Consider the following 25,967-nt stretch of genomic DNA (forward strand, 5'->3'; position numbering starts at 1 on the left):
GTACAGCCAGGTTCTTCAGGGGCTGCTCTGTCGCTCCAGCTCTGTCAGAAGCAGCAACTGGGGAAGTGTCTGTCATGGTAACCAAACTCCCCTGTCTGGAGCTGGCAGTGTCCTGGCAGTGCCTGCTCTGTGGGCAGTGAGGTCTAGGCAATGGAAGAGCCTTTCCTTGCTTTCTCCTGCTGTAACCAGAACTTTTTCCTTTATTATTTTCAGTTCTTTAGTCTTCAGAAAGTGTGAGTGTGGCAGTGTTTCCTGTATAAGTAGGAGTCTAAGGACCATCACATTAATGGTGTTTTCTCTCAGACTTTTTCTGGGTCTCAGCTGAAGCACTTAGAATTTCTGCAGAGTTTGGTACAATGACTTACTTCTTTTTGTACAGAGAGTACTTTATAAGAGCATCTCCCAGAGGAACTGGTACTTTTGTACAAATCCTGTTGTGCTCAATCCATCTTCTTTCTTTCCTAAGTGCTAATTCTCTTGAGGAGGCTTTTTAAAATGCAGCTCTTTTCTGGAAGGCTCATCCCCTCTATCACTTAATGACCTTTTAGAGCATCTCACCAAGGAGCTGGGGAGTGTCCTGGGTAGAGTTTCACAGCTAAATGGGGAGGTTTTCCCCCACCCTCCCACAGCCAATATCCAGTTGTAAGGTAATCCAGATCGGGTGTGTGACCTGACAGGTACAAATCCTGCTGCCAAGGTTGTTTTTAGAGTTCAGTGCTGTTCTGGGGGTCAGGTGTGTGCCAGAGCCAGCTCAGATTTGGCAGTAGGAGCACAGGGCTGGGAGTGGGGCGATGCTGGTCCCTGCCTGCAGCACTGGGGGTTGTTGGGCATTGTGGTCATGCTGGATACCTGACCCCAGCTGTAGAAGGCAGCTCTGGTGTAAATTTTAAACTTTCAAGGATGTGGAGGTGCCTGTTCATTAACCATAGAGTCCCTGAGGTTTGAAAATACTTTTAAGATCATTGAGTCAGCCCAGTGTCAGCACGGTCACCACTAAACCATGTCCCCAAGGGCCACATCCACACGTTTTATGAACACTTCTAGGGATGGTGATTCCACCCCTGCCCTGGACAACCTGCTCCAATGCTTTACAACCCTTTCAGTGATAAGATATTTCCTGATATCCAGTATTTCCTGATATCCTGATTTCCTGGGCCTCCCCTGGCCCAGCCTGAGGCTGTTCCCTCTCCTTCTGTCCCTGTTCCCTGGGAGCAGAGCCTGACCCCCCGGCTGTCCCCTCCTGGCAGGAGCTGTGCAGAGCCACAAGGTCCCCCCTGAGCCTCCTTTGCTCCAGGCTGAGCCCCTTCCCAGCTCCCTCAGCTTCTCCTGGTTCTCCAGACTCTGCTCAAGCTCCATTCACTTCTCTGCTCCAGTCTCTCAATGTCTTTCCTGCAGTGAGAGACCATTAAGGATGGTAATTAGAGAATTCTTTTTCCTTAGAGCTTTACTCATTTCTCTTTTTAATCAATAAAATGCATAAAACCCTTTGGTTAATACAATCTGTTTGACAATATCTGTGTCCAGATTTGTGGATGCACTTTCCCAGTCTGAGTGCAGAATCAGCCTCCTTCAAGGGGGCAGGTTGAGGACTTGGCACTCTGAAACTGCTGTGTACACACAGGGGTAAGACAAGCAAAGGAGAAAAAGCTTCTACTTCCTAGAAACTTTGAATTCAACTGTGAAATTCTTTTGAATAAAGAGTGTGAGGGAACAGAAATAGAATGGATAGAGTTGTAGAAGTGCCATTATGGCAATTACTGCCATTCAAACAGGAAAAAGGCTAATCTGTATTTTGGTTAAAATGGAGAAGATTGTCTTTTAGATGCTCTGAATTTTTAATCTTCTGCCTTGATGTTTTGTTTCCCTTGCCCTGTCCTTCAACTGTATCAGGAGAGAAATAAAAGCTGTGCAGTTCTGCAGAAACTCTTTCTCATCTGCTCAGCTCTGCTCTAGGATGATGTAATCCTGATTGTTAATGAATATTAGTCTAGAAATATCACCCTCTCAGTAACTCATGAGAGTGTCTTTGGAAATGACAGAGTTCTGTGTTCTGTCCTGGTGCATGTGCAGTGGCCTTTATGAATGCATTGATTTTTGGTTTTTCACAGGGTGGTGGAAGGATAACAAGGATTCAAAAATAGCAGTGAAGGTACCAGTTAAGAAGAATTAAAAGGAAGAAAATATCTTCACTTCTGTTCTTAGCTCTTGAGTGTACTGACTGTGCTTCAGTTCTGTGTCATCTGAGGTCTGAGCAGAATGGGTTGTGTTTGTGGTAGATTTAAAGGTACTGGTGTGCTCTGGAGAACATTTGTCACACACGTGGTGGCTCTGGATAAGCTGGGCCTTAGTGGTGAAGTTCCATTTTGGGGGAGAGGGGGGCTTGTCTGCCCCTCTGAGCTTCACTTTGGGGTGTCTGGGCTCTCAGACTGTTGTATCTGGGGACAGGAAAGACCTGAAAGGGGTGGAGAGTGTTAGAATATCACTGTTTGCACATTGGCTATTTGAATAAAACTCTGTCACAGGAGTGCAGGCACACTTTGGGCAGGTGGATGGGCTGAGGTGTGACAGCTGCCCCCAGCTGTTCTGGGCATGGGAGCACAGCTGGATTTTGTGGGGCAACACCTCAGTAGAACCCTAAAGAAAGCTCCTGCTTGGCCTGGGGTGTGCCAGGCTCAGGAGAACCAACGTGAGCTGAGAGCAAACACCTCAGAGCAGCTCCACAGAGAACCCAGCAGGGATTAAAGCTCCTGCAGTCAGAGGCCACCTCAACTCTGCCTTTTGTTTTAAAACTATTCCAGGAGGAACTTGGGGAGTTCTCTCCACCTTCTCTGCTCTCCCAGGAGAGGGGAAGACTGTGGTTCAGTCAGGTCAGTGGGAGCGTGTCTGAGCGAGCCAGAGGGTGTGCAGGGAGAGCTGAGCCCAGCTGGAATCTCTGCAGGGAACACTGGGCTTGCTCCTGCTCTGTGCCATTTGGAATACTGACTGAAGTGTTTCCTCCTGCTCTGAGATATTTAAATACATATCTCAAGGTATTTGTGCTTTGGGAATACCATCCATAGCATGGCCTGGCCTTCTGGCAGGGAGCAGCACCTCCTTGTCCCCCAGCAGTGCTGAAGGAATGCAAAGGGGGACAGGTCTGGTGATTTTTTTATTCCATGATGTGCTGCACCTCAGTGCCACAAATCACCCTGGCTTATTGTCTGCTGTGAGCCTGCAGGCAAGGGATGCATCCTTCCTGAACAGGAACTGCAAAACTTTCTGGTCCAATGTGAGAAAGATATTGATAGATCAAGTAAGAATTATAATTAAAAATCTAAAAATCAGTTTACTTTGAGGCTGAACATTCACTATTACACAGATCAGCTCAAAATCTCCAGAAGGGTGAGTTGTCAGTTTGTGCGGTTTGAGGGTTGCTTTGGAAATCAGAGTGAAATGACTGGGGCTCAGAGTGTAATTTCTTTGCTAGACTGTTCATTGCATTGATATCTCTTTTTGGTTAGTTTAATCTTTTTTATTGAGTTTGATTTAGAAACAGATATTAACAGAATATCTGTAATTTTGGCTGCATGCTGAAGCAGTTACAGCTCTTCTCACAATGGGGTGCTATGAAATATTTATCACCTCTGCTTCCATCAGAGCACACTTCACGCTTACCCAGCCAGTGGGGAAAGATGCAAAAAGTCTGTGCTACAGAAACCTCTCAGTGTGTGAGCAGGAGGAGTGGAAGGGTGCCTTCAGACACCTTTGTGCCTGAGTTTGTGCAGCTGTGTGAGCAGCAGTGTCCAGCCTAAGCTCAGGAAGGCTGTCACTGACAGGGGGCAGCTTTGTGGCACTGGTGAAACCTGAAGCTGAAACCTCAGGCTGAAGGAATGTGTAATCTGGAACAGCTTTAATGGGGTTAAATATCTTGGTGTGTTAAGGGAAAATGCAGTCCTTCAGAATTTGTATGTGGGAAATCAAGAAATAGTAAACTGAAAAGCAAGAATGATATTAAATGGTGCAGATGTGAAAGGAGAAACGTAGTGGAATGATTCAGAAATCACTGTGAATACATACAAATAAGATCCTGAGGTGGGAATTGATAATCCTCTGAAGAAAACAGATATCAGTTAGTGTCAGGGTTCAGAGAGCTCCATGCTGATGTCACTGGGAAAGGTGAATAAGGCAAAATGACACTGTGCTTGTACAGAAGAATCTGGGATTTGTTCATACCTTGAATACTTTGAGTGCATCTGATCTTCCCATTCCTCCCAAAATATAACAGAGAAGCAGTGACAGGGATCAAAGGCATGGAAAATTTGTTTGTGAGAGGTTTGTTTGCTAAAAATAACCATTACCTCAGCCCATTTCATCACCAAGTATCAGAACTGAATGTTGATTTAATATGATTTCACTGCAATTGAAATGAACACCACACACAGTGCTCAGCTGCAGCATAAATGCAAGTTATGTATAAAAACTCAAGTTCTTCCATTTTTTAACATGTCTTTGATTAATAATCTGAAATTTGTGTATAGATTTTGTGCACATGGCCTGAAACATTTTCAAGTGGTCCATAAAAGCCGATGTAAAACCGCAGGCTCTGAGAAAAGGCAGGATGAGGACACTCCACTCCGTGCAATTATTCATCCCAATTATAGACACCGGATTTGCACCACAGAAATTGCTGCACGGTGGGGGGGATGAGGGGCTGGCAAAGAGCCAGGAATGTCTCTGACAAACTGGGTCATCTCTTCCAAGGATGGTGGTGTTACACTTGGGAGGTCGGGGATAAGCCGGGTTTAACCCTGCGCGCGGCACAGCTGCCGATTCAATTTGCTTTTCCTTGGGAATGGATAGGCTGGATTCTGCTGGACAAAGCTTCTGCTGCTTCTTAAACTGTGGCCAACACAAGTGGGAAATGTAAAGGATTCAGCCAACAGCCAGCACTATCAAAGCCAAGCCTTGAATCAGCAAGCTGGGCATCTGAAGAGAGGAAATGAGAATTGTATTCAGAGCTTAATGACATGAAAAATAAGAACTGAATTACTGGCTTGCCTTCACCTATAAGTATTGTCATAAATATGAAGCTTTCCAATATTATCTTCTGATATTTTCTCCTATAATGATGAATATTATGATATTTGTAGGGCTCTGAGGTTTTCCTCTTGGTCCCTCATTGCCTCTGATGATATTAAGCATGAGAAGGTTATTAACTAAATTGATGGAAGCTTAGTTACATGTACAATGTAGAAATTCTATCCTTTCTTTTCTGACAAAAGTCATTATGTAATTTTTAAGCAGTTTATAATGCAGGAGTCAAACTTGGGTATGATCCATGTCAGGGGGATGATCCTGGTAATTGAAGGTAGTTTGTGATTTCCCTAAGAAAGTGCTGATAAGGCCCATGGCACAGCGTGTTACACGAAGGCAGCTAATCTGGAGCTGAGATTTGGACCTGCTCAAGTGTCATTTACATCTGCTGAGCTTAAGGAGTGACACTGATCCCATGATGCTGGTGCAGCTATTGAGGCAGGGTGTTTAAATGATGATCCTTCAGGATCTCTGAGAACTTGGCAGAGCACAGGGGTTCCTCAGTGCTGTTCTTGGCAGAACAAAATGGCTAAAATGAGACAGAGACTCCAAAGCAGAAAATATAAATTATATTAACATAATTGTACAGCAGTTGTGAGGTGAAAACCATTGAATAGTGATGTATCTAATAATATCTTTATTGAAACATTTGCAGTAGGTCATCAGAATTAACATCTATCCACTAAAATATAGAAGATCTGACTCTGCTTTTTAAGGAAAATTTTTGAAGGCCAGATGCTTTTGCTAAATTTTGCTTTTTTCATGTAAAGTCCTTGTTTTGAGTAAGTAAAAGCTGGGCAGGCTCTTCACCTTCCTGAGCAACATCTCTTGGGGAACTCGAGGCAGGCTCTGGGTGTCTTTAGTCCAAGGCAGGATCTCTTGCAGATCACTTTTCCTGCTACCCAGGCCTTGCCCTGGGTTCTTTCAGGAGAGGAAGCATTTCTGAATAACTGGAAAACCATGTGGCAAGAAGAAACCTGAGCTTCCTGCAGTAGCAGCTGGACTTCCTTTGGGTTTTGTTCTAATTTGGCCAACACAACCACCGGGGTGGGAGAAGACAACCTGAGCAAGGTTCCCCCTTACCTGTGCTGTAACACCAGGCACATTTCCTGTGCTCCACAGAATTCCACAGACTGTTCTGAGGTGGAAGGGACCCCACAGGGGTCATTGAGTGCAACACTCAAGCGAATGGGCAGGAATGAGAGAGTTGTACCTGGAAGGGCAGGTGTGGGTGTTGAGGTGTGGATGTTAAATGTGAGGGGTTGCTGTGTGTTGCACTGATCACAGGGAGCTCTGTGAGTTCACTGCGAGGGCTTGCAGCAGTGTGGACTCTGCAGAAGCTGCAGGCAGTGTTAGTTATTTATGTTTAAAACACCCCGTGTCCTTTAGGGGGTGAGGTGGCCCTGAGCAGTCAGGAATGTGGATAGGCCAGGGTAACTGTGCAGCCTGAGCTCTGCTGTCCCTCTCTCTGCCTTCCCTCTCCCCCGTGCTGGGCTGCAGAGCAGAGCTCTGCCCAAGTCCCAATCTCTTTTGCCAGCAGCTGTAAAAGGAGTTCTTGCTGCAGTGATCCAGGCTTGGATCTTGGACACTTTTGTTCCTTGCCCATGGCTTGGTGTCAGGAGGAGCTCAGGTCAGGCGTGCAGCGACAGCGGCGGCAGCTCCGGGCGCTCGGGCACCGGGGATTTGGCTCTGCCCGGCTCTGGAGCTGCACTTTGCTCAGCCTGGAGCAGCCTTCACTCAGCCAAGTGCATTCCTGGTGGGTGAACGGGGCATTCTGCCCAGGAGCATTTCTGTGCTGGGCTGCCCAGGGCTGTGCAGGGCTCAGGGGTGCCCAGGGTGCTCCCCACCATCCCCACTCTGAGCCAGCACCATCAGCTGTGCTGCCATGGGCAGGATGGGAACAGCCCCTCTAATCCCAGACTGGGGTGATGGAACTACAGCCAGGAAAAGCTCTCAGTGCCTGCTAGGCACTCAATTAATCGTGGATTCATCAAGGTTGGAAAAGACCTCCAAGGTCAGCAAGTGCAACCAGACCATATTTGAATTTATCTGGTGCATCTTTTTACTGGGATTACTTTAGGAAGACAAAGGTTTGGTGCCCCTATTCTGTGTTCCTATATTGAGGAGGCTCAAGTACTTCTAACATTTTGAGAAATAGTAATTTTTAAGAGAAGAAAATTGCAACAATTACAATATTCTGAAGATTAACAAAAGCTGGAACTGGGAACTGTACAAGATTGTCAAATGATCCTAGTTCTGTAAAATTACTTTTTATTCCACTTAAAATTATTTCTTTCTAACTTTTAACAGTTTTTAAACGAGCAAACACAGAATTCAGCTGTTGAAATCATGAACACAATTGAGCTACTGAAATAATGACAGATGTGGCACATGGGCTACCAGTTACCAGTGCAGACTTTGTGGTTCATTTTCTGTCCTCTGAATAGCAGGAAAAGTGAAAAACATGGATTGGTGTAATGAAACTGTAGATTTTAGATAAAATTCTGTGTGAAAAGCTTGTTAAAGCTTGGAAGCTCTACTAGAGAAATACTTTCTGTGCTCACACCAGTTCAAACAGTGGTAAGATGTTTAGGAATTCTTTTTCAGTGTTAGTCCTTTTATTACTGATCCACTATCACATGTTTTGATAAACGTAGACAAAGAGTTTGGGAACTCGCAGATAAACAGTGGAACCAATTTAAACTCAAGCTCACCACATAAACATTAAAGTATTCCCTTTAGGAAGTCAGAATCCTTTGAATTATGCATGTGTTGTAGTTTGCAGTAAGATAAAAGAACTTTAAGGGGGGAGGGTGAGAAACTTGAAAAGCCTTTAAGGAGTAATTTGCATAAATTGGGTGGAGAGAGTAAACAGCACAAGAGGGGGAAAAAAAAGTTATTTTCAGTAAGGCCTTATAGAATGAGATAAAACAAATTACCAAAGAAATCAGGTGGAGTTGAAACAAAGCTGAAGCCCCTTAAACTTGTGTTAATGCTGCCACTGCTTTTACAGCAAATCCCAGGGAACTCTGAAGTGCCCTGGATAAAAAAAAAAAAAAAAAAGAAATTAAAAAAAGCCCAAATTCTTAAGGGAGACTTAAAAGAGAAGAGCCATGGAGACACTAGAACGTGTGTGTTACTGTGTGGAAGACCTCTGGACATGAATGCTCAGGATAAGCAGATTTTTTTTTTTCAATCTAACAGTATTTTTTTTTATCTTGCAGTTACAGGACCGCACACAATTTAGTGACCGAGACTTAGCTACCCTAAAGAAATACTGGGACAATGGCATGACCAGCCTGGGCTCAGTCTGCAGAGAGAAAATTGAAGCTGTGGCTGCAGAATTAAATGTTGACTGTGAAATAGTTCGGGTAAGAAATCCAGAGTCTTCCCTTATCTTGTCGCAGGAGCAAAAATAGGACAGATGAAAGGCTTTAAAAATTTCATGAGGAAGCTTGAAATAGATTTCACGTATTACATAATGAATGACCATGTTGGGAAGTGCTCTCCTGCTCTTTCTGCAGTCTATATTTAGTAAAAGCCCTCAGGTCAGGGTCTTATTGATCAGCAGCAAAGCAGCACTAGGAGCTGTTTGACATTCTCTTGAGTAAAATTTTAAGTAAAAGTGTTACATTTTTGAGGGAGATCCTAGAAGACTGAAAGTATATAGTGTATTAGCAATATACTATTTATATTGCTAATAAGATACCAAAAAAGGGCTTTTCTAGAGATACAGGGAAAATACTTCTCATTCATGCTTATAGGGAAAATTGTATGAAAGAAAATGCTCCAAAATAGGAAAGAAAAATATTTTACAAGACTGTCTTGCGGGCAGGTTGAGGTGTGATGGAGGAATCCTGGGTCAGTTCAGTTTGATGGTTGCTGTAGGTGGCTGAGGGAGGCACAGGTGTGCTGGAGATGACCTGGCTCCCAAAAACTCTGCACATCATCTCCTCCAGAGGCTGGGATGTTGTGTCACTGTGCCCTGGATGAGCAGACACCCAGCAGCACTCTGGGGTCTCTTTGCCCATCCCAGCCTCAGGAAATGGCCCCACTGTTTGCAGTCAGACAAGGACAGGAGCCTTCCTTTCCCTTGTGACAATCGGGATTATTCCTTTCAGCCTTCATCCTCTTTTTGCACCTGTTTCCTAAATTCCTGACAGTGCTGCAGAAGCAGGGCTGAGAGCCCTCAGTGAAGCTCTCCTGCTGTGGAGACCTCTGGCTTGGTGCATCCAAATGGTCCCAAAGCTGCTTTTAGGTTGGACACCAATCTGGTTATTTGTTTTCGTGGGCACACAGGAATTCTAAAAAACCCAATTGTAGTTTTGGAGGCTGAAGAGAATCACTCTTTTAATCACTCTTTTCTCTGTAGAGAGCAAAGCTGCTCCTTGTTTTCCAAGGATTGCCCTTTGCTCTCTGAAGGTGAAGCTGTTCCCCCTGACAGCACCTCCTGGACAGCACAGTGACACCCAGGCTCCCTTGGTTTGTTCCCTTGGGGACATCCTCACTGGCACACAAGGGATGACACTGTGGGGTTCTGTTCAAACCTTTCCTCCTGCTGGAATGTCTTTGTCCTCTGGGCAGAGACCAGGACACCCCAGAAGGCTCTGCCATCACCTGTACCAGAGCAGGTCACCAATGATCCCATGCACTCACAGACCTTGCTGGCAGTGTTTAAGGAGGATATATTTTAGGGATAGAACTCTCAAGATGATTTCCCACGTGGCAATTCCAGTTTGCTCTTGCCCTCACTATTTTGCTGTTCCAGAATATTCTCTGTTCAGCACAGCACACAGGATGTGGAACCTTCTCTTCCCCATTTAATTTGAGACACTATCAAAACATGTTCATCTTCTCTGACATTCTCAGTATGTTGAATGAAAGATTTTCTGCTTTGAAAAGTCTGTGAAAAGATCTGCCTTTCCCAAGTGCCTTTTTTACTAAAAAAGAGATAGATTCAATTTTAAATTTTGTTAGCACTGTTTGTTAAAATCACAAGATGATGGGAAAATTTAAAGAATGGCAATACACTGCTTGGAAAAAAAGAGACCCAGATCTCAAAGGGCTGCTTGTATGGGGGTTTTCTTTAATTTTTTTCCCCAAACTGTAGGTAATAGAAAAAAAAAATATCCAGGTAGTTCTCTCTGCATACCTGTTGTGCATTCTTCAAAGAGGAAAATCAGCAAGCTGGGAAAGCAAATACCAGCCAACAAAAAAGATTTGCTAAAAATACTTTCAGCATGTTATCTGTTAGCTTGTTAGAGATGCAGCTTTAAAAGGGGTTTTTTTGGGGTTTTTTTTCCAAGGCTGGCGCAGCATGAAACTGTGTTTAGTACTTGGGACTGCTGTTAATATTCTGTTACTTTTTCTCTTTGGTAATCAAGGTATTATAAGCAAAAAGTTTTTTATTCAACTTTCCCAGAACCCTAGGAGGAAGAACAGGGCAGGTATTTCTGAAATAAGGCCAGAGTGATGTTCAGTGTGTCTTCAAAGAAAATCCTAAAATATTTTAATGTCTTGGGATACTCATTTGGAACAGAGGCCTCATAGAAAGGATGTGCATTTTGCCATGGCCTGATCATGTTTTCAAACCCAGGAGCTGCTGCTCCTGTTTCTGGGGATGTGGGTGGTGGGAAGGGGGACGAGAGCCAGCCCCAGAAGAGTGGGAGTAGCACTTGGTAAAGAAGTGGAACTGAGCCAGAAACTGGCTCTGGGAAGGATTTTTGGTTGCCAGTGGAGAACTGATTTGATGGAATGAAGGGTCTGGGGTACAGGGGCTGTTGAGCAGAGATGAGATGAGGAGTGACACAAGGGATGGGAGAGTCTCAGGAGGTGAAGAGTTGCAGACAATTCTTGTTACATCATGTTAAACTCTGAATCTTTAATAAATTTTCGTGTAAATGTTTCTTCATCAGAGAAGGCAAATTAATGACCAGGTACAGATCCACTTGGAGAATTTAGAATGTGGGTCTTCTTTTTTTTCTCCTTTGAAATTCAATTTTATTGATGTGAGATGAACTTAAAGCATCCATCTCCATCCCACCATGGCAGGGTCTCCAGGTTCCCTGGGCTGGTTTCATCTCCCAGACTGTTCCCAGTGTGCTCCTCTGCACTCACTGCAAACAACTTTTCCTAAAGCTCTGTTTTACAGCCAAAGGGGACTGAAGGATGAGCTGCTCTGAGCTTTATTCTTCCAAGTTCCTTCCTGTCCTCCAAGGGGAGTGCTGTGGATCTGTCACCTTGGCCTGTTCCCTCTGTGCTGCAGGAAATCCTAGAACAGGGGAGATGTTTGGGTCATCAGATGCTTCAGTCCCCTTGTGGAAGTTGCAGAGTAGGAGAGCCTGGATCAAAGATCTTGTGTTAAATTTGTTGAATAATTTAGGCAGAAACCTTACAAAGTCACCTAGTCCTGCTCTTTATCTGGAGCAGGATTTACTTTGGAATCAAGTCAGATTTCTCAGGATGTTGTCCAGTAAAACGTTGAGTACCTCTAAGGCTGGAGCTACCAAGACTTCTATGGACAAACTGCCCCTCTACCTCACTGTAAAACATTATTTTTTCTTTTTTATTCTCAATTCCATTCAGAACTTCCTTGCTGCCACTTGTGCCTATTGCTTCTTTTCCTTTTGCTGTGCACCTTCCTTGGAAAGCTGAACCTGGACACAGGATTTCGGGAAGCAGCCTCAGGAGGGGGAAATACTGGGAAATACTCAGCTCCCTGAACTGCTGGCTGCACCCTTGCTCCTGTAGGCCAGATGTGCTGATGTCACTTGGTTGGGGGTCTGTTGCTTTTGTTATAGTTTCTGATATCATTCATGTTTATTTCTCTTACAAGACTTGGATTGGGAATCGAAGACGGAAATATCGTTTAATGGGGATTGAGGTCCCACCCCCTAGAGGAGGTCCTGCTGATTTCTCTGATCAATCTGAATTTGTTTCTAAATCAGCACTTAATCCAGGAGAGGAAACTGCTACTGAAGTGGGGGATGATAATGATAGGAATGATGAAGTATCAATCTGCTTATCTGAAGGAAGCTCACAAGGTATTTGGAATGCAGTTACTACTGTGCCTATATTTTCAATTTTGTGCAGTGTGCATGCTTTGGATTCTGTTGTACACATTCAAAAACGTCTGACAGAGTCACAAGTGCTCCACCCCGCCTGGGCTGAAGGTACTGTTTGGTCTCTTTCTTCTGCCTCTGTGTCTCTGAGTTTTGTTGGGTTTGTTGTACAAAGACTGGAAAAACCTTTGATCATAAGAGTCCCATTTCTGCCAGATTCATCAGAAATGAAGTCAAGAGTTCACGTTCTGCTGGTGCAAGTGAGAGCTGGGCAGCCAGTACAGCTGGGGAAGCCTCACTTCCCAAGGAAGCCAGATTTTGAAAATGCTCTCTGCCAGCTGCTCAGTTCTCCCCAGCCAGCTGGAATGGCCATTCCATTTGTCACCCATCCCTGGAGGTGCCCAAGGCCAGGCTGGACAGGGCTTGGAGCAGCCTGGGACAGTGGAAGGTGTCCCTGCCCACGGCAGGGGTGGCACTGGATGGGCTTTAAGGTCCCTCCCATCCCAACCCATGATTCCACGCGATTCCAGCTCCATCCCGTGATGCTGAGCCACCCCAGGCACTGGTGGGGCTGGAGCTGCTGCTGGGACTGAGCAGAGCTGCTGGGACTGTGCATTCCCATTTCTCCTGGCAGGGAGCCCCTCAGCTCAGGCTGGAACAAGGAGCTGCCCAGGCCTCCTGCTGCTCTGTCTGACAGGCAAACACAACCAGCAGATCAAAGCCAGGAGCAGGGGACAGCTCAGGAGCCTTGGAACTGCACACACAGGGGGTGTCCTCAGTAAACTGCAGGATCTGGAGTGAGAAGTGCCTTCAGCTGAATTCCCTGTTCCCTCCCAGGAGCCCATGGGATCGATGTCTCCCTGCCCCTCCTGTCCATGAGCCCGGCACATCCCCCACTCACTAATTGCTCCCAGTGCTTACAGGAGATCAATGGAGCCTTTGCTCTGCAAGCTAAAAGAGTCTGACCTCGGGCCTGCTGCTCTGCAGCTCAGTGTGCCAGGCTTGATCCTGGCATGTCCTCAGAACAGTTTCAAGGGAAGAGCCAGGGGAACGGAGGCGGCTGGGAATGAGTTTGGGAGAGCTTTGTCATACTCCACTGTAGAGGGAATAAGATGATAAAGAAATGGGTCAAGTGATTGAAAGCCAAGTGAGATGAGGAATCTCAGAGTCCTTGATTTGCCTGAGGTGTGGAAGGAGCTGATTTAAGTCAGAGAAAACGGTGACAGGGAAGAGTCTGAAGTGTCTGCAGTTCAAGTGAGGAATAATTCCATGTTGGTTGAGCCAGGCTTTCAGCAGGCAGGGTGAGGCTGAACACCTGGATGCATTATTACTGTCAAAGCCTAAGGAAATGCAAGGAAATGACAGGATTTCCACAGCATTCAGGAATCCCACCTTCATTCCTTTATTCTCCCACTGCAATTATTTCTGTTCGTTTCTCCAGTTCAGAGGAGGAGGTTTCACTGCTGCAGCTCAGCTGGTTTTGAACTTCCTGGAAAATATTTCCCCCAATACCCATGGGTTATGTTCAGTCCCAGACAGGGAATTGTTCTAATGTTTGAGAACTGCAACTTTTGGTCCTAATTTATTAAAAAAACAAAACCAAAACGGCAAAAAACCACTCTGAAAGATAGACAAAAGCAATTTTTGGTCACCTAATTAGAGTGATTAAAGTTGATGGCTTCTGCTTTTAAAATGTAGTGCGTAAATATTAAAAAAATAAGCTGTGCTGTGATGCAAAATGGATCATTAAAGCTCTCATATTGCCTCACCTTCTTTAATTGTGTGTTAATTGAATCCACAGTGTGTAGGTGGAGGCCATTAGGGCTGTGCCAGTTCTGTGAGCTGAGGATGAATATTTAAGGACTTGGGAATGCTGTAGGGAGCTGCTTCCTTCAGCTGTTGAATCCAAGGGGTGACTGCCAGGGTTACAGAGTTCCTGGTGCCCTGGAATGTCCCTGAGGAGTGACCTCACCCAGTGACCTCCACCCATCCTTGCTCCCTTTGATCCCGTGTGCTCCTGGCACAAACTGTCCTATGGAGCTGTTACCAGTGGTACATTGAGTTCATTTGAAACAATCCCCAATCAAATTTGCTCAGTGTAGAGATTTTTAACTTAGAAATTGTTTAAAACCATGAACTGGCTCTCTGTGGTCTGGCCTAAACATTTCCCTGTCTTTGGTAATCCCAGGGAAATCCTGTTATCCTTGTGTTTGTGTGAGGGTGGCAGACTCTGGAATCACCTGAACCTTGCTGCCCCTTCCCTCTTTTCCTCTTTATATTTAATATGTATCATAGATTTATGTTTTAATATGCAGAAGTCAAGTAAATATGAGAAACAAACTTCAATTTTAGGGGTGAATAGACTTATCTTTTTTTGGATTTTGTGTTCTCCTTGGCTTTTAAGGTCAGTGGAATCATCTCATGCATTGTGGTTGAAATACCAGAGTGAAATCTGCTCTGTTTTCAAGTGTTTATACATAAAAAAGCACTTTAGGTTCACTGGGGATAAGCATTTGCCATAATCTGATCAAGTTTTGGTTCAAAACCCATCAGTGTCTGCAAGGGGGAAGTGGGATTTAGATATGTACCCCAGAATTTTAGGGAATGCAGAATTTTTCATGTAGGAATTCACTTTCATTTTTAAAAAAACCCAACTTCTGCACATCTCTGATGTGAAACTCTTCATTACCTTTGAGTATTCCAACCTGAACCAAAAAATGGGAAGGTTTTGGTGCAGAGAATAACTGAGAGTTTTGTTGTTGTTTCAGGTGGCACTTGGTTTGATGTTGGCCTGAAATGCTTGTGACAAGATGTCTTTTTAATAAGGCAGATATTCTGTTTATGATTAGACATTGATACCATGACTTTGCTGTTGGATTTAGCAGCTGTGACATTTAGTGGTAAACACCATTAATGGTCCTTCAGCATAAAATTGGAATGAAATCTGACAAAACCAATTTATTTCTGCAGAAGAGACAAATGAAGCTCTTCAAAATGAAGAAATTGGCCACAAAGATGATGACCAGAATCCAGTTTCCGCTGATAATGTGGTATGTTTACCTTTCCTTTTCCACCAATTAATAACTCCTTAATTAATGTTGAGATTGTTGTCCAGCACTTGTGCTTTTCACTAGGTGACAGCTTCAGTTGTGTGTGTTAAAAGTCCTTCCTATTTGAGTTTTAAAAATGTACTAAAAATTCTAAAACACAGCAGGAAAAACCCTAAAACCTTCAGTAGAAATTGTTTACAGAGATGGTGCCCAAGAGACAGCTCCCCAACCTGCCTGAGCCCCAGATTTTGTCATTTGATACAACAATGGAACAAACCCAAGGAAGACTTTCTTCATACTTTGCTCTGAAGCACTGTAACAAAACTTCTTAAAAATGCACTTAAAATTGGACTAAAATACATTGTATTTGCATAAGAGGTTTTCCTATTTGAAATTCTAATCAGTTCTTTCCCCTCCTATCTTAAAAAGTGTGTCTAAGAAGGGGAATGTGAATGTTTGGCAGTTACTTAGAGACTCTTCCTCAAGCTGAGTCTGAAACCAAAAATATTGGAGTCCCAGTGTTCCTGAGGGTCTGATGGAGCAGAACTCAAAGCTCTGAGCTGTTGTCATTCAGCTGGGCTGGCAGACACTGGAGCACACAAAATGTGCTTTATCCTCCCTGCCTTCAGCACAGGCTTGGGAGCTTGGTGGGTCTGCCAGAGAGAGCTGGGAATGCCCCTGGAAGGATTTCTCCAGTGATTTCAGGGAAATTCCTGGTGTGCAGGCAGGAGGGGCCACATGCTGCAGGAAAACCTGAATTAAAACCTCAGGAATGACCCATGGACGTGGATTGGGTCAGTGGGGGCCCTTCCCTACACCATCCTGGGTTAAACACCATCCTAAAAAATAGGACAATTGCTTTAATTTATTGTGGACAGGTTCGTAGATGTTCACAACTTGTCAAAACAATTAAAAACAGTAAAAAAACTTGGCACATATTTCTGAGTCTTAGTCAGTGTTAAGCTTGGCCTGAACACTGTGCTTTAGGTATCTTTAGAAACCCAGTATAAAAAGCTCCCCAAAAAAAAATTTTTGTGAATTGTCCATATTTATGCATTTGAAAATGTCCATATTTATGCATTTGAAGGTGTCCTTGGGATCAGCACCCCTGCAGCTAAGGGGATGTGGCCAGGGAGGGTCAGAGGAGAGCTCCCTGATTTCTTTAGGTCAGGAGTAGCTCAGGACTTGCTGTGAGGGCTGGTTTATCCAGAGGGATAAACTTCCAGATCCTCCTTTGCAACAACAGAGCAGAGCAGGGGCTGTGAGGGGATAAATGTGCAACTTAAAAAGCTGGGCCAGGGAGCTCCTCCTCTGTAAACAGCCCGAGTCTCCATGGCAGCAGCTCCCACTGGATTCCTGCTGGATCTCCTGGCTGAGGTGCATGATTGCCATCTAATGGGGCTGCGTGGCTCAGAGCTGCTCAGGAGCCAGCACAGAGCTCTCCTTCCTTCCTTCCTTCTTCATCATTCATCCTTCATCCTTCCTCCTTCATCCTTCCTCCTTCATCCTTCATCCCTCCCGACTCTTTGGAATGTGGATTCCCGTTTGTTTGTCTCCTCTGTGTGTTGGAATGAACTGTTTGCTTCTGTTTCAGAAAATAGAAATTTTAGATGACGAGGAGAGTGATCTGATCAGCAATTCTGAAGTGGATCAGATGAGTTCTCTTCTGGATTACAAGGTGAGTGACTGGGCCATGTCAGGGACAGTGGGATAATCCCCAGGGAGTTCAGGGCCTGGATCTGTCAGGAATTCAGCAAAAGCCTGTGGGATCCTGAGCTCCTCTGCTGTTTTCCCAGTGTGCACATCATGCCCTCATCCCACCTCCAGCCACTTTATCCATGTTCAACCCAAGTGGAGGCAGGAAAACCCCATTTCTACAGAGCTGCAGCTCCCTCCATGTGTCCCAACAAAGGGATTTATGGAGCCACCCCAGCAGAACTGTTCTTGGAATGCTGCAACACTTTTCCTGCAGCATGGTGCTGCCAGCTCTGGGAGGGACTGGACAGCTGGAAGGAATCCTTGGCTGGAGTGGGGGCATCTGAGGAGAAGGCATTCCCAGGACATGCCTGGAAGTGGAGGCACTGGGAGGGAGGAGAAGCAGCTGGACCCTGGCAGCTCCTGTTTCCTGGCAAGGCTGAGGGTTGTGTCTGTGCTGCTCCCCCAGGAGCCACCACAATTCCACCTCTCCTTGAGCTTTTACCTCCAGTGCTGATTTTTTTTCCCCTAAAAAGCCAGGTCTGTTCTGATAATAATCAGTTACCAAATAATAAACAAATCATCTCTCCAGAACAGAAATTCCTCCTTCCAGCAGCGTTTTCCTGGGAAGGGCAGTGGGGAATGAATCAGGAGAGGGAATGACCTTTTCTTAATGTCACCTGTCAGCGCAGTGAGAGGCTTGTTGTGACAGTGCCCTGCAGAGCCAGGGCTTTGTTTGACAGCACTGATTGCTCCCTGAGTTTTCTGCCTAAATCTGAATTCTTCCCGGGCTGGGCAAAATCCGGAGCTAAACAGGCAACTGCTAAATATCCATAGGGAAGAACTCAGCTGACTTTTTATAGAAGCCTCAGAATTGCAGGTCAAATACTCCTCTCTCATTCCCAGAGCTGTTATCACCTGGAACAGTGTGGTGAGCAGGGCTTTCAGTGAAAAAATGTGAATTTTCTGGGAAAAACCAACAAAAATACAATTTTTAAAGGTTTGTTGCAAACCTTTAGAGCAACATGTAATCACACTTTTCATGTCAATGTCAACTAAAGCTGAATTCCAGCCAGTGTGAGCATTAATATAATCTTTTTTTCATTATTTTCTCATGAGTTGGTGCTATTAAGAAGAGCCCTTCTACAAAAATGAGCAATGCCTTTGATCTTGTAACCTAAATAAACAGTTTGATTTTCATGATCTTTGCAAAGGTGAATAACCAGACAAAATTAATTTTATGTCTGCACTAATCAACAGGTTTAGCATTTTGATCCACTAAGTTTGAAAGAGAAGAGATACTTGGAATAAATGCAAATACTTATCAAATCTGAATTTTTAATTAAGAGATTTGCAAGTATAGATTGGGAAAATGCTTTTTTAGCCAAAGCACACAAATTATTGATTTTTTTTTCCTCACTTTGTAATATATTACATCCAGTTCCAGCCCCATAAACAACTCTGGAGGTTGGGACTGAATGATCTGTAAGGTCCCTTCCAAACTGTTCTGTCACTCTCTGATATTCCTGTTTATTCTCTAACCCGAGGGATCCTGAGGAGCTTGGTGAGCTGACACTTCATCCACATCAAACCCAGCTGCTGGAGGATGTTATCTTTTAATTTGTGGTAGCTTTGAGGAATTTTCAAGTAATTTCCCTGGTTTTTGTGTCAAGCCTTCTGCTGCAATAATGAATTTATTCGCTGTCGCTTCTCTCAGCCCCCTGATTGCTTCTAGGAAGAGATCTGGGCTTTGGTTGTCATTGTCACTGAAATAGTTTAGTTTTGACTCAGGGGTGTTTAGGCGTGGTTATTCCAGTGCTTTGTCCTGTCCCCATCCCTGTAGGGATTTAACAGACAAGTGGATGTGGCACCTGGGGACATGGTCAGTGGTGGCCTTAGCAGTGCTGGGGGATGGTTTGGCTCAGCCTTAGAGGGCTTTTCCAGCCTGAAGGATTCCATGGTTCTGAGATCATTCCCAGAGCTCTGTGTTTTCCCCACAGAATGAAGAAGTCAGGTTCATCGAGAGTCAGCTGGAGAGCCACAAACAGAAATATTTTGAGCTGCAGACGTTTACCCGGAGTTTGATACTTGCAATTAAATCAGATGATAAGGAACAGCAGCAGGTAAATCCTGGAGCAGGTTTAATATCAGAATTGATGTTGACAGATGTGTGTCCTTTTGTGTTGTGTCTCTCCCTTGGGTTTATTCCAGAGGCTCAAATTATGATTAAAAAACTCAAACAATTTTCTCACACTTTTTGTTTAAATCACCGCTGACATAAAACCCACACCTAATAATGTATATACCATATATTAGATATATTTTTCCCTTGTAGGCTCTGCTTTCAGACTTACCTCCTGAACTTGAAGAGATGGATTTCAACCACACCTCCCCGGAGCCCGACGATACCTCATTCAGCCTCTCGTCGCTGTCGGAGAAGAACGCCTCGGACAGCTTGTGATGCCTCTGTGCTGCAGGACACGCAGAAACCCCAGGGAGGTGCAGGAGAGAGACAGAGAGAGGGGCTTCTGCTCTGCAGTGTTCTCAGCCTGTGCTGGAGGGCAGCTCTGGCTCCTCACAGCCTTGCACTGCCCGGGAATTGGCAATGCTGGGTTTGGAAAATCAAAGAGCTGGGTGAGGGAAGGGTTCACTGGTAGCAGCTTGGCCTCGGGTAGGATTAACTCTGACTCTCCAGAACAGCTCTGGCTCTGTAGCAAAGTCTTTTTGAGCAGGGATGCAAGAGTGGGAAACACACACGGTGAGTTCTCCAGCTCCACGTGCTCCCCAGGCCTGTTTATTATATTTTTCCCCATTTTTACTCAGGTAGGTGGACTAAAAATTGGGGATCCAAATAGAATAACAGGCTTTCTCTGAGTTGTGCTTGAAAACCTGAAATTAAACTGAAGTGTTTTTAGTTTTCTGATTTGAGATTGTTAAATCTTCCATTTTTCTGACCAAAATAGCTGAAAAAACCTTGAAAGGCTAACTGAAAAAATTGAATTATCATGAATAAATTATTAATGCAAAGAAGCAGTGATAAGTGTTGGAAGAAATGAGGTGGAAATGGGAACCCTGATAGCTGCAGGACACAACTTCCTAATACAGTAGCAATGGGATTGGGTGTTTACACTCTTTTAGAGTTTAATGATTGTAGTCACAGTTTTTATTTGTCAGAGCTTGAATGCTAAAATACTGCTTATTATTTTAATTCTTGGTTATGTATTTTTCCACAAACTTTGCTCCAGTTTACCAAGCCAGTCAGAATTCCACAGCTGCATTGCATCCTGAAAGGTTTTCCAGTGTTGGAAGTGAGCTCTGCAGATCTGGTTTGAAGCCCTGCCTGGTGCAATTTTGGGCAAATGCCATTTCTAAACTGTGATCTGGATTGCAGGCAGAGGCTGAACTGAATTTCTTCTTTCCCAGAGCTGTTGGCACTGAATCCCTTCAGTCCTGTGGTGGAAAGGCTGTGCAGAGATGTTCAGGTGGATGCAGGGGGCTGTGCTGGTGTCCAGGGAATGCCTGGCCAAGGAGTGCTGCTGTGGTTGACAGGGTGGTGACCAGTCCAAGGCAGGTCTCAGTCCTGGAGTTCTTCTCCTCCAGGATGGTTCTGTGGGATGCTCCAGGTGCCTGCCCATGGCATTGATGCTCCAATTCCAACCTGGATATCCCTCAGCAAGCATTTTTCACACAGATACTTCAGTCTGGTAAAAAACCTGATCTTCCCATTTTATGCCAAATAAAATAATTGACTCTGGGGAATCCTCGCTCATGCAGTGAGTAAACCCCTTAATTTCAGTGGGAGGTCCAAGGTGTAGCTCAGAAAATCCAGAGTATTGGGGAAATAACACCTTTTTTTTCCTTTAATTCTGGGATTAGACTCAGGTTTCAGGGTTTTCTCAGTCTGATCAGTTCCTCCCTAAGCACTTGTACAGCTCTTTCTGTTTAGTATCAGTAGTGAGCTCTGTTCTTTCAGGTTTTTAGTCTCTCCTCTCCTTGGGCATGAGGAGCTTTTAGCAATACTGTTAAATACCAGCTGCAGAAAGGGCAGGAACGGTTTTAAAAGGTGTTCTGAAAAACCAAAAGTCTCACAGTTTTACTCCCTGTACAGTTCTGTAAGTTCCCAGCAGAGCCACCCTTCCCCAGGGAAAGCCCAGAGTTCCAGGCTGCTGGGCCTGGGTGTGAGCTGAGGCATTAAAACTCTGAGTGGAAAGGAGGTTTGTGAGCAGAGCTCACAGTGCTGTCCTTCACAGGGAGGACAGAGCTGAGCTGGAATTCTCTGAAAAACTCATTTATAAAGGGTTTTCTGTGCCAGGCTGACAATGGTTTCTATTGCTGTTCTCTTTAGACAGGAAATTTGTGCCACTGACAATGAAACCTCCTGTTTTCTGTGAAATTAACATAAAATAGTGCTGGGAGTTGCCACTATTTGGACCCTGCTTTCCTGCTTCTTCCACTTGAATTCCCATGAGAGAGTGCAGGATACTCTTAACAGGAGTTCTCAATTTCATGGTCAATTAAATCATCTGCCTTCCTGCAAGAAAAACTTCCATTGATGATTCCTACTTTGCTGTCTTGCTGCTATTTTACATCCAAACAAATCGAAGGAATGAATTTTGAATGAACTGTTTGCTAGATACAAGCAATGATATCAGTCCCTGTTCTCCAGGGAGCTGGGATCCTCTTGGATGTGCAGCTGAGATGAGCTGCAGTCAGAGCCCACCCCATCCCTGGGGATGTTCTGTGGGGAGACAAAACAGCCTGGAACACTTGACAACACTACAGGGTAGTCAGGAAAAAAAAAAAGAATATAAATTCTATCCCTAAATAACAAAATCTGGGGAGGAAGATGCTCCACAGCTCCTTGGCTGGGTTTTTTCAGTGTCAGTGTGTATTTCCAACAGAAATCCAATGGCTGTTGCCATTAGTGGTGGTTAAGTGTTGCTGGAGAGCAGTGGGGGTGGCTCTGGGGTGGGTTTGGGCTCAGGGTGTTTCCTCTGTCTGTAGGATAGTGACAAACACCTGCAGTAAGTGCAGTTCATCATTCCATACCCTTCCATAGGAGATGAGGCTCATGCTGTGCTTTTTTGGGTGACTGAAATCAGCCCCCTTTCTGTCCCAGTGAGTGACTGTAATGTGAATTATCACTGCAGCAGAAGGGCCTGGTGCTGGTGGTTTTATCACCTTTCTGTGCCCAGGTATCAATGTTTGACCATCCTGCAGAGTCTCTTTGTCCATGAACAATGACTTCCCTGGCATTGTTCATTCCTAAAGCATCCATGGGAACATCAGTGATGCCTTTCAGAAGGTGTGAAGGTAGCCCAGAGCAGACACTTCACCCAGAGGCAGCAGGGGCTCTCCCTGGGGAGCTGGTTTGGCTGCTGGAAGGTTTGCTCATGGTTAAACCCTATTTCCTGGAGCTCTGCCTGCTTTCCTCTCCCTGCAGGTGATGCTTCAGTCACATCCATAGGTCTGACAGGAGTAACAGTAGCAGGAAATACTCCAATAAAACAATAAATACTCCAGTAGGTGAATTTGGGGCAGGTTTAAAGGTACCTGAGCAGATGAACCATACAAGGTTTCTGGAGTGCCCAGCCCTGGAGGCAGTTCTGCACTTTAATCTCTCCAAGTATTTCTTTTCACTAAGGCAATAAAAAGTGATAAATGAGGAGTCTGGGGCTTTGCAGCCCTGTGAGTGAGGAAAAGAATGTCCTGGTTCTCTCCTCACCTTGAACTGGGCAGCAGCTTTGGAGAGTCTGCTCTCCAAGGGGAAAAGCTGTGTGTGCTGCTGGGCTCAGACAGGTGAGGGGCTGGAACAAACCAGCAGCATCCTGGACATCCTGCTTGGGAATGGGAATCCCTGCTCCAGATGGATCTGCCCTCCCCTGGGGGATCTCCTGACACTGAGCACAGAGTCCTGCACACACTGACCTTCTGCTGGCTCTGCTCTCAGGCTGAGGGACAGGAATGTGCACGAAGGGAATAGCAGAATTCCTGCCACAGGAGCAATTCATAACCTGTTCCAGCCCAAAGCTTGATGTCCAGGGGCTGAAGGGCCGGAACCTGGCCAGACTCTGCCTTTTCTGCCCCAAATCCTCCCAGCTTGGCTGGGAGGTGCCTGAGCAAAGCTGGGGTGGTCAGTGAGCAAACTGCACCTGACTGCAGAGAAAGCAGCTGGACTGTGCTGGTTGGTTCCTTTAATCAAGAATGTTCTACCACATTGACCAATTGTGAAATCCGAAAAGTTTTGGGGGGAAAATAGTCAAAGCAGCACTACAAAATGGGTGTTTTCCATGGAAGGGCAGGAGTTTAGAGTATGAGTATTTATTGCTCTGAGAAACAGCAGCTGCTTTGGTCAGAAGGCAACAGGAACGGGGCAGAGCCTTGGGCTTGTGGGGGCTCTTCTCCCACAAAGGAGCAAATGCTCTTGGCTGAAGGAGGTGTTCAAGGATGTTTCTGGAAGGAAAACAGTTCAGGTCAGTGCTTTGGCTCTGGACCAGTTTCCCATGTTACTGAAGTCACTAACTCTTCTCCAGCTCTGTTTTACATTTTACACAACGCTACCTCTGAAACGTGACACCCCTTAAACCCACACAGAAAATGTGAACTTAGGAATTTTTTTTAACCTTTTATAGGCAATAAATTATTCCCAACATGCATCCTTCAGTTTGTGTTTGGTTTTTGCTGAGTGTGAGCCATTGCTTTGCTCTTATTTTAATGCTATTTTTCTGTATTTGTGCTCATCACAGTCTGTGGAGAAGGAAATAATGGAATATTAGGGAGAAAAGCTTAGCATATGTTAATGGGAGAAAATATTTCTGTTAAAGCTGAAGGATGGTGGGGTGGCTATGCTGGTTTTGGTGCAGTTACTGTGAGAAATGGGTATTATCCTTAATTCTGGTATTAATGATTGTTGGAACATTGCTCAGTGCATCAGATGACTTAATCTGAGAGAGCAGTCAGTGATCTCAGCACCGTAAGGAGAAGGGTTTTACACTTTCTGAGACATCACAGCTCATAAATACCTCCATAGATTTTTGTTTCAGTTTCCTTTTTTTTGCATAACTTTATAGCAACCTTGTAGAAAGAATTTTGAAGTGTTAAATGAAAATGGGTCAGTAACAAACTGAGGTCAAATGTAGATTTAGACCACATTTGTATTTAAGTTTCATCTGAAAAGACTTCCTTGAATTTCCTCCATCACATTTCTCTCCCTGGAGCTCAGGGAAGGGTGGCAGGATGCACGAGGAGGATGGAGGGATTGAGGCACAAGGAGGCAGAAATGAAGGTTCTGGGTTTTAGTCAAGAAAATTTCAATGAACTAAAAGGTTTCTGGAAAAAAAAGAGCTTCTGCTTTATCTGCAGATTTTGTGAAATACAGTTCAAAAAATCATTGGCAAATCCACTGAGTTGTGCTGGGGGGAAATTGTCTTCTCCAGTAGGAATTTTGTAATTTCTGGGGTTATTTCTGGAATTACTGAGTGTGTGTGAACACATGGATGCAGATTTACAATGTGCACAAATACACTGAACTTGATCACAGTAGCTCTACAAAGGTATTTTAACTTGAAATGTTAATGGAATTCTTCTCAAATATATTTAATTTGCTCTTATTTTTGTGTCTTGCTGCATATCAATTGCATAGTTCTGAAAATTAGTCAAATACATCCATGGGAACACAAATATGGTTTATTGTTTTTGTCCTTGCAACTGGTAACTTTTAGGCTTGGAAATTTAAGAAAATGCCCATAATAATGATATTTCTAAGTGATCTTGGCAAATAAACCGACTGCTGTATTTATGAAGAGATAATGAATCTTCTGCTGTGATAACTTCTGCTTTATTTTCACTGTAGGAATCAGTTTCATTTAAAAAAAAATCTGAAAATTTAAATATTATTGTATAACTTGGATGTTTTCCTTCACCGACAAAACAGGATAATTGATGATTTCAAATCTTCTATCATTTCCTTTTGGGCAATTCCTTAAGCTTTGTAACCTGAGCATATTCCTAAGTTTCTGTGTGAAAATCACTATTTATATTTCATTTTTATGATTTGTATCAAGTACGTGTAGCAAAGAAACTACTACAAACCTTCAACAGAAGTACCTCCACTATGGTCCAGGACCCCTGATCTGGGCATTTCGAGTGCCAGATGCCCAGAGAAACAGTCCAGGCGTTTGTACTGAGTTGGTTTTCTGTGTATATAAAGGGTATTTATAATCTTGTATTAACAGAGTCATCATTGGAAATGCTGATTTCCTGCTTTAGAAGCCTGCTCAGCTATTTTTATATAAAACGTTGGTCTTCGCCTTAATTTTTTTTTTGGTGAAAAGTTGTGCCATAGATATTTTAACTTATCCACAGATCCTTTACAGAGTTTGCTTTGATTTCTCTTAATTAATTATTTTTTTTTCCTGAAATTGTCCTAATTTGTTTTCCCCTCCAAATGCATCTCAAGGTTGGTTTGCTTTCTTAATTTTTTTTTGTTTGTTTGTTTTTTTGAATTTTTGGAAGATCCCTTCATCTGCATGCTTTGGTAGCTCAAGTTTTTCCTCTGTAGTTTATTGTTTATAGTTTAGAAGAACCTTTTATTGAAACCCCCTGAAGTAATGCTTGTACAAATGTATTTAGGGTGGCCCGGATGGTCAGAGAAAAGGGCTATTTAGCATTGGTAAATTTGTCTACTGACTCAAGGATATTTTTCTACGTCTGTCAAGTTTGGGACTATGGAGAAATGAAATAAAGGTGAACTAACTCCTTTTCCTATATGAACTTCTCTGTTTCTGTCTTTATTAATGGCTTTGTAAATGCTCAGTTCTGTTTGGAACAACAATAATTAAATCCCTGCCAGGGCTCAGCCCTAATTCTTCAGTTCCCACCATATAAATTAATTTATTATTTATGGAGTGGCTCTTCAGGAGTGGATTTTTACAGGGAACTTTGAGCCCTGTGTCCCAGAAGCAGAGAAATGTCCCTTCCAAAATGGGATTTGTGTCCCCAGCACCAACCCAGCTCAGCTCAGTGAAGGGGGTTGAGCTGTGTGGATTTTTTAATGCTGTTTTTAAGCCAAACCTGAGCTCTTTGGTCT

The 25,967-nt window shown here is 44.2% G+C and overlaps 1 protein-coding gene across 1 annotated transcript in view; it reads left to right on the forward strand.

Moving 5' to 3' along the window:
• Nucleotides 1-25,647, forward strand: part of HDX (highly divergent homeobox) — a 41,421-nt gene extending 15,774 nt beyond the window's left edge. Inside the window, exons 5-10 of the mRNA XM_041485192.1 lie at nucleotides 8,298-8,444; nucleotides 11,909-12,116; nucleotides 15,105-15,184; nucleotides 16,779-16,862; nucleotides 18,880-19,002; nucleotides 19,215-25,647. Coding sequence (XP_041341126.1) covers nucleotides 8,298-8,444; nucleotides 11,909-12,116; nucleotides 15,105-15,184; nucleotides 16,779-16,862; nucleotides 18,880-19,002; nucleotides 19,215-19,340 — 768 coding nt within the window. The 3' untranslated portion in view covers nucleotides 19,341-25,647. The remainder of the gene's footprint in view (nucleotides 1-8,297; nucleotides 8,445-11,908; nucleotides 12,117-15,104; nucleotides 15,185-16,778; nucleotides 16,863-18,879; nucleotides 19,003-19,214) is intronic.
• The last annotated feature ends 320 nt before the right edge of the window (nucleotides 25,648-25,967 follow it).

This window comes from Pyrgilauda ruficollis, unplaced genomic scaffold (genome assembly GCF_017590135.1).
Source record: "Pyrgilauda ruficollis isolate IOZ18807 unplaced genomic scaffold, ASM1759013v1 scaffold7, whole genome shotgun sequence".
Lineage (NCBI taxonomy): Eukaryota > Metazoa > Chordata > Aves > Passeriformes > Passeridae > Pyrgilauda > Pyrgilauda ruficollis.